Source organism: Rhamphochromis sp. 'chilingali' (assembly GCF_963969265.1).
Source record: "Rhamphochromis sp. 'chilingali' genome assembly, chromosome: 5".
NCBI lineage: Eukaryota > Metazoa > Chordata > Actinopteri > Cichliformes > Cichlidae > Rhamphochromis > Rhamphochromis sp. 'chilingali'.
This window is the reverse complement of record NC_137932.1, coordinates 32,161,770-32,170,110: the sequence shown is the minus strand read 5'-3', so window position 1 is coordinate 32,170,110 and position 8,341 is coordinate 32,161,770. Positions and strand designations below refer to the sequence as shown.

Here is an 8,341-nt window from a genome sequence, read left to right as displayed (position 1 = left end):
TAAACTGCAGGGATGTCTTAAAGACATAAAGACCTGGGGGAACTCTAACTTTCTGCTTCTAAATTCAGATAAAAATGAGGTTATTGTACTAACATATTGTACTTTGCCCTAAAGTTCCTAGAAATATGGTATCTAAACAGATACTTATGGTGCCTTGAGGCGACTGTTGTTGTGATTTGGTGCTGTATAAATAAAACTGAATTGAAACACTGTTACAACAAAGGAATAATTGGTTTTTTCCTTGTTGTAAATTTTCCTTATTGTGTTAAGCTTATTTTTTTTCTTTTATTCAAAATGCTCAGATTTGACCTGAATGCATTTATATAAACCCCCAAAAATATAAAAATTCATCTCAGACCATGAGTTTGCACAAATGATGGTCAAGCTGTCTAGAAAAACTACTATATCTGGAGAAATTGCAATATGATTGTAGCTAATGATGGTTTACAGTATGCTGGCTTTAAAAGGTTGAAGGTATACGACGGTATAAGTTTATGAAGACACTGAAAAGTGGAAAGGCAGTTAGTCCAGATGACATATCTGGACTAACTGGGGTGGTTGAGCCTCTAAATTGTTCGCCACTTGTTAGAAAACACTGCAAAAAAAATGTTCCTCCTCAGACACCTTTTCAGTTTCGTCACACAAAAACTTGTCTTTTTCTTTTCCCTTGTGTGGTACAAGCTTCTGTTTAACGTTTAACGTGTGCGTTAAACACCTCAACAAACATCACACGAACAGTCATTTAGTTTAGTTTTTTTAATTGTAAAACAAAGTATTATAACATAAATCAATACCATCCATCACCCTCTTCAATAACAGCAATCAGTTTTGTGAGCATGCTGCACACATTAAACCTATTGACACTGGAGGTTACAGACCCCATAAGAGTTTATAGCAGGTGGGCTGCTGGCTTCAGCATGGAGAACAGCCCTCCTAGATCATTTCATTAATAACCTTGCGTAAGTAGCAAGTATTGACTGTTCCTCAGAGAACCTGAGGAATCTTAATGTATGTGTTAACTTTAATATTTTAACATAATTCATACAGGATAAGGCAAGAGCCTCCACAGAACGAGTAATAAGACCTTCTCTGCCAAAGAAGTGACAACTGCTCCTCAACAGGTACAGTGTCTCTGAAACTGATGTCCAACCCAGTGTCCATCCTGCACGTGCTCCCCCTCAGTTCAGCTGTCTGATGATTACATTGATATCTGTGCCACGGTACCCTGGGTTTCCCAGGTCCTTCAGGAGCCCAGCTTTGTCTTTGATGGAGTGACGAGCCACTGACAGCCTGAACGGCAATAGGAAGTTATTGGCAGCTCGAAAGTTCTTCCCAACAGAGTAGATCTCGTGAATCAGGTCCTCCAAGCAGATAATTCCGTGTTTACCTGTGGGCCGAGAGGAGCAGAGAAAGCTCATTAAAGCCGATTCCTGCAGAATTTGAACTCATATTCAGCCAACATGAACAAAAAAAACAAAAAAAACAAAAAAAACCAAAACAGCCTGTGTAGCAGCTATATCCCACAGACTGTACCTAAAAGAGAGACGTAGCCGCTAGCTATAATCTTTCATCCATAATATCTGTATTTTGCAAATTCTGATTACCATTAGAGTCAAAAGCAGAAAAAGGTTGTGTGCTTTATTGTTAGCACAATAAAAACAATATCTGTGAATAAAAACAATGAGCAGTGGGCAAAATGGGCCCGGCTTCAAGAAAGGGTAACTAATAAAAAATAAGCAACTTTCCATTGAGATGGGCAGGAACGAAATGAGTGGGCAATTATGTGTATCGTGATAAAAGGCTGCGGCTACACACTTTTTTAATTGCAAAGCCAATTACATACAGCTTTTTGACAACTCACGTCCTTGCATGACAGTACTACAGACAGCCACTGTTGCTGGGTGAAATCAGTTACAAACATGGTGCGGCACCAAGAACCTTGTACTAATTTCTCCGGTTGCTAGGAGAATGCCATGGTTGCCAGTAATATCTCATGTTTGTCAGCAAATACTTCCCAATTCCAAGCATGGTAGTAGTAAAATTTGAAAAAGTGGAATGCAAACCAGAAATAGACATGGTTCATCTCAAAGTGAAAGCTGTGTCTCAGTGTTACAGTAAACATGTTTCTAAGGACCTTCTCCATTTCCGGAGCTGTTTCACTACAGCTAGATGCTGTTTGTAGACAAGTCCACCACTTCTATTCAAACTGCGATCAGAGCAATATGCTGCCAACCAAAGCAATCACAAGATCACAAGGAGATTTTCCCTAACTGGACCTGAAGTACCCATTTATTATATAGACACAGATGGTTTCCAGGGAGTCACTGACCATATGTAGGCATGTGTGACTGGGGCTTTAGCCATTATCTCCCCAGCAACTTCCATCAACCACTCAAAACTGGTTGGGATATACTCACCTGGTGGTTACCAGATGGTCATGGACCTTTCTAATTATCACATGTGATAGTAGGAAAGCTAACATTACGTTGTTATTGATCATGAGTGCAAAACCTTGATACACACAACTATGTTCATCTGCCCTCTAGAGGACATCATAGCCCCTTTTCTGTTAGTACCTAATTGGATCAACTCAGCACGGTTTGCCACCTGCTTGCCCGGGGTTCCAAGCGATCTGACCAGGTACTAAAATGTGATGCTGTCAGACTGCATACAGCCCACTGGCTGGTCAGTGGCGTCACTCGATGAGTCCTGAGAGCGTCTTATTCATGAAAATTAAAACCGCCACGAAACCCGGCATTGAGGGAAATGGCTACAAAAAACAATCTTAAAGATAATTTAAGAAGTAAAAATAGAACCATGTATTTTATTTTACATAACACTTGAAAGAAAGATGGAGTATGACAGAGGGAGTGGGAGGAGGAAGAGACAGGGAGATAAAAAAGAAAACATGAGAGAGAGGGAGAAAGAGAGGAAGAGAAAGAGGAAGGGATGGAAAGAGAGAGAGAGTGCACAGCTGAAATGAAGTGCACTGCGACTGCAGGTGAGTGGGGAGGGAGTGTAGTGTGAGTGACTCACCCATGTGCTCCTCGATGAAGGTGTTATCTGTGAGGGGAACTCTCCTTCTGCCTATCCTGGTCTGACCTCTCTTCAGAATGAGCTCACGAACCGACTTCAGGTTGGGAAATCTGTCCGACACACAGCCCAGTATGTAGATGATTGAACACAAATTCAAGCCAGCATTACCCTCTAAAGCACACTGTGTTTCACGCACTCACCCCCACGCCACATAAGGCTCCACCATCTTCATCATGGCGATGGAGGTCTTGTTAACTTTGACAAAGCTCCCACTGAAGATCTTCCTCAGCCTCATCATCTGGATCACTTTCATCACTTTAGGGCTGACACCTTTAGTCCTAACAGGAGAGAACCAGTCGGGTTAAACAAACTGTCGGCCGGTTCTGGAAGCCTGTGTCTGCTTTCCAGTACTTACTGTCTAATGCGGACGGCGAAGGCAAGCTTGTTCTTGGCTGGAGGCAGTGGTTCAGCTGGTCTCTGTTTGACCCTTTGGATGCGGGTGTCATCCCGATGCTGTGTGTGGCTTTCCTTTAAGAAATCTTCCAAACGCTTGAACTTGATTTTCCCTTTAGTCACCTACAGCATTACAGAAATACACACATGAATGCACAACAGTACATAAATTCCATACAGCTTTTAACTACAAAGCACGGTCATGACGTTTGGATATATTGTATTGTATATATGTAATATGGGCATCAGTGCTTACCCTTCTCTTCTCGAGCAGTGCGAGTTTGGCTTGCGTGGCTTTGATTGCCTGGTATGCCTTCCTCTTTTTCAGAAGATACTCTGGAACCAACTTGATTGCCTTTTTTGTCCTGAAGAGAACAAAAAGTAAGAGAAGAAAGCTTTGGACAAACTAAATAAACGTGGCTCAGTCACAGGATTGTGCTGTGGAGAACTGGAGGCTTTGAGTAGCTTCAGGTGTAACCCTAAAACTTGTTAGGAATCACCTAAAACTTGGTTTTTCAGTGTTACCACGGTAGGTTACTTGTTACTGGGGTATGACAGGTATAATAGGTCTGTTTAAGACTGATTCGCCAAAAACACATAGTGTTTATGAGGACCTAGTTAGCCTGAGGTCCCAAGGCTTTTCTTGCGTCCTTGTATTAGGACAGCCGGGAGAACAGAATTGTCTGACACAAATTCAAATAGCTTGACCCAGAAATTTTAGGGGTGACGCCAGGTCGGGAGGCCATGGGTATACTTATTCAGTTCGGAGCTACCTTCGAGTCACCGACGGTATACACTTAGCTCCATGTGAAAGTAAGCTCCTCAAGATACGCCTTTTTCACCCATCATCCTTCTAAATAGATACCTTAATCGAATCTTTAAGATTCGTACTTAAAGGAAAAAGCACAATCAGCACATCTACACATAGGAAACCGAACGGATGGACTTAGATACGATTATAAAATCAAACACATACTCTGATTCGGCCATCGTAGATTCCTCGTCGCGGACAAATGACGTCAGCAGATGGTGCCTCGACCTGCCACAGCGTTTCCCACTGCCGATGTTTGGGGGTGATGGCATCATGTGTAGATCTGACATTTTTAAGGTGATGCCACAAGATGGCACAAGCCACACTTTGGGGGTGATGACGACGCCACGGCCGTTTGCACAGACATGCCTCAAAATACGAAGCTAAAGCATCCATTCCATCATGCTAGTATCGATGCTGTCGGCATTTCGATCGATCCGCCCACATCTTACTCTTTTCCGGGTTTAATTTTTGTAACTTGGCGTGTTGTGCCGCTGCAGATTGGTTGCAAGAAGGAAGGCACCCGCCTCCAAATGGGACAATCCCCACTAGGGTTTAAATTCCCGGGACTCTCCACCTTTTGTTTTTAGAACCGAAGAAGCCTCTTGGATGAGATAAGTCTTCTTATAAGTCCAGTTTCCTTCGTCAAGATCTCTCTCAATGCTGCCATCACCTGGATGGCTGAGAACCCACACAAACATTTGTCTCACTTTGCATCTATGCAAATCTGACAGTAAAAGATTTTTTTAACACCAAGCATGACCTAGGGTTACACAAATATTTTTATCAGGACCACTTAAGGTTTGCCTTCCTTGCATGAAAGTCTAAAATAAAGTTCTTTTGAATTTTCATATATTAATCGTTTGAGTTATTTAGTCAGTGTGAATAAAGCATACACTGTCTCTTATTCAGCCATGCCTCTCTGTTCCCACACACCATTTTGGTTTCAGTGTTTTATACACTGCTCAAAAAAAAGAGAAGGATATCTATACTGATATGGACCTGGTAATGTCTTAGGAACAAAAGGATATCACGTGGAAATGAGAATAATTAACCTACATAGGTTGAATTCAAAGACACTCTAAAAAGAGGATATTCTCTTTATATCACTTGTAAAGAGACATACAGTACATCTTTCCAAATGCCTTGATATCAGTTTGAATAATCAGTTTTCAGAAAATATTTTAACCCTGGAGAACCTATGGGGTCAGATCCGACCCCATTGGTTTACTAGGGAAACCATGGGGTCAAATTTGACCCCATGGGTTCTCCAGGGTTAAACTGTTCAGAAAAACTGCTTCAGACCTAGGACAAGACAGAGCTGTGGTGTAGGCATCCAAAACACGTGCTTTAAGATGCATTTTAGCACTACGTGTCACATTTTCGGGCTTTAAACTCTAAAGCTGCTATACTGTGGAAAGGTTGTACAAATACTCTAAGAAGGATGAACACTTAACACATAACACATCACATAAAATCAAATGAAAAGATGACACAAATTATTTTCCTAATTCTTTCACTGTAGCAAAGTCCATGAAATCACTTAAAAAATATGGCATAAGTATAAACGGCATTCAGGACCTGAATGGGAAATGGGAAATGACCCTATTGTCGAATGATGAAAACTCCAAAATATAGGCGTCAGGCCAAGGGGATACAAGGATACCCACCCCAGCCCACCACCTCTCAGCATGGCCAACTTCAGACTGGAACAGAGTCCAGCCCCTCTCCGGGGGACTGGTTCCAGAGCCCAAGTCGTGCACTGAGTCGAGCTTGACTATAGTCAGTTTCGCTCAACCTCACATACTAGCTCAGGCTATTCCCATTCAGAGAGGTGACATTCCATATCCCAAGAACCATTCTGGGTAGCTGGAGATCTGTCTGGCAGAGTCACTGCTCTTGGCTGCTACCTGGCATACATTGCAACAGACTCCTACTATGCCTCCTGTGGGCGATGGGTCTACAGTAGGGCCTACATTTTTTTTTTACCAAAAATGTCTTTGAATAAAATATTTTTTTATTCTGTATCAGTAAGTCTGCAGGATCTTAGCCTGGTCATTGTCAACCACCCTGTGGGGTATATCCCATTTTGTCCATGTATATCCCATACTCAACATAGATGTTCCTGTATTTTATACAGTGTGCCAGCCACTTGTATATGGTCTTCCATGTATGCCGTGCATGTTAGAATCTTGTACCCTGCTGTTATGTGCTGGACAGTCCCTGTACAGGTAGAGTAACTATGGTAGCAGAGAGACTCACTGTGTCTCAAAGTGACATCAAGAAGATGATAGAGGTTACTTTATTATGTTCTGTATTGACTGTGGATCAATTAGTTAACCAAACCTTTTTATATAGGTTCAAAAGTGAACTTCTTTAAGTTTGATTGAACTAAAATAAAAATAAAAACTAAATGTTTTTATTTAGTTTAAGTTAACTATAATAACCTTGGCTCACACATTAAGACACACTTTTTTGTGTTCAAAACTCGTATGACTGTGTCAGCACTGTGATTTCCTTCAGTTTAATTTCTCCCTGATAATTGACTGAAATAACTGAACTGAACTACTTTTTGAATATGTGCAGTTTCAGGTCTGAGCGTGTTGCTCCATCTAGTGAGCCATCTTAAGCATTGCTTAAAGTGACCTGAATAGGGGAGACCGGGGATAGTTGCAACATGGGTCAGTTGTAACACTTTCAATTTCTCCAATCAGGGCTAAGTTTCAAATGATGTGACTCATCCTGTGCATGCCCAACTCAGTTCTGCTATCACATGTGGAAAATCAGCACATTTTGTCAAACACAGACAATTTAACACGAAAAAAAGTAATTTGTATGCCAAAAAGTACGTTTTTCCCATTTATTTCAATTTCTAATAGCATTATCTGCTTTGCAGCGAAACTCATCAAACTTAAATTATGTTATTTGTATGTCTATGGGGATATATTCTGTGTAGGTCTTTAGTGCTAATGTTTTAGCCGTTGGCTGTAATGTTAGCTAGTTCATGGCTATAGGAGTCTGGGTCAGTTGTAACAGCAACAGTCTGGGTCAGTTGTAACAATAACGCAGATGTTAAAACTTACCACACTATTACTTTAACTTATATTAAACAAGTTGGGGCAACGACATCAGCAGAGAGAGGTTCACTGGTCGCATTTGTATATGTGGTTAATGCCATTGGCAACACAATTCCTCCACTGTTTGTGTTCCCACACATACATTATGTAGACCTCTGTGTCAGAGATGGACCAGTAGGAAGTACTGGTAGTGGAAATGGGTGCAAGAAACAGATTTCCTCATCTTTCTGAAGCACTTTGAAAACCACACCAAGGTAAGCCATGATAAAAAGTAATGGAATTGCGATGCTGGTGAACAACTACATTTTTTCAGCTTCATTGTTATGTTCAAAATTGGTGCAAGAGTTGTAGGTTATAATGCCCACTGAGCCAATGAGGCCAAACTCAAGGAAGACCAACCAAAATTAATGAAATATTCAGTTGCAGAAAATTCCATAATTTGTCTTTTTTGGGGGGTTGGAATATGTTCAAAAGCTAGATTTCGGCATTCTGTCACACACACACAGAGCTACATAAATGGCTCTAAGTGCATTCATGTGTTGAATAAACAAAGATTACATGTTAATGTTTTGTTAGTACCCTTATTTCATTGTGTTACATTTCACCCCAAGATATGTTACAACTAACCCAGACTATGGGGTTAATTGTAACATTTCACTCTTTGTGTTTGAGACCATACCATGCAATGGGTAATTGTGCTGCAGAGAAAATAGCTGCACTATTTAATAGCAGAGACATGTAAATACTTTGCATTACATTTTGAATCCACTACCTTAACAGAGCTCCAATTTACAGACAGAAATGTCAAAAATGTTACAACTATCCCCGGTCTCCCCTACTGCTTAGTTTTTTTTTAAATTTTTTTTTTATAAAGTACAGCAACAACAGAGATATTCTGCACACATCTGTATCAGCTTTATTGGGCAAGTATGAGTAACACAACACCTTCTCTCTGGCACTGCTC

At 40.9% G+C, this 8,341-nt stretch overlaps 1 protein-coding gene across 1 annotated transcript; it reads right to left on the bottom strand.

Moving 5' to 3' along the window:
• Window positions 1-741: 741 nt before the first annotated feature.
• rpl7l1 (ribosomal protein L7-like 1) lies at window positions 742-4,728 on the bottom strand. Its single transcript, XM_080882040.1, has 6 exons — window positions 4,466-4,728; window positions 3,746-3,854; window positions 3,452-3,612; window positions 3,237-3,374; window positions 3,037-3,146; window positions 742-1,387 (listed from the first exon to the last, which is right to left on the bottom strand). Exons 1-6 carry the CDS (start codon window positions 4,588-4,590, stop codon window positions 1,179-1,181), a joined length of 852 nt encoding a protein of 283 aa, XP_080738166.1. The 5' UTR covers window positions 4,591-4,728; the 3' UTR covers window positions 742-1,178.
• Between the last annotated feature and the right edge of the window lie 3,613 nt (window positions 4,729-8,341).

What these genes read in the sequence shown, in the direction of transcription:
- rpl7l1 (XM_080882040.1), bottom strand. Translation starts at nt 4,590, where the DNA reads ATGTCAGATCTACACATGATGCCATCACCCCCAAACATCGGCAGTGGG. An exon ending in CACTGCTCGAGAAGAGAAGG is followed by an intron (nt 3,613 to 3,745) that starts GTAAGCACTGAT and finishes GTAATGCTGTAG; the next exon opens with GTGACTAAAGGGAAAATCAA. An exon ending in GAGCCTTATGTGGCGTGGGG is followed by an intron (nt 3,147 to 3,236) that starts GTGAGTGCGTGA and finishes TGTGTCGGACAG; the next exon opens with ATTTCCCAACCTGAAGTCGG.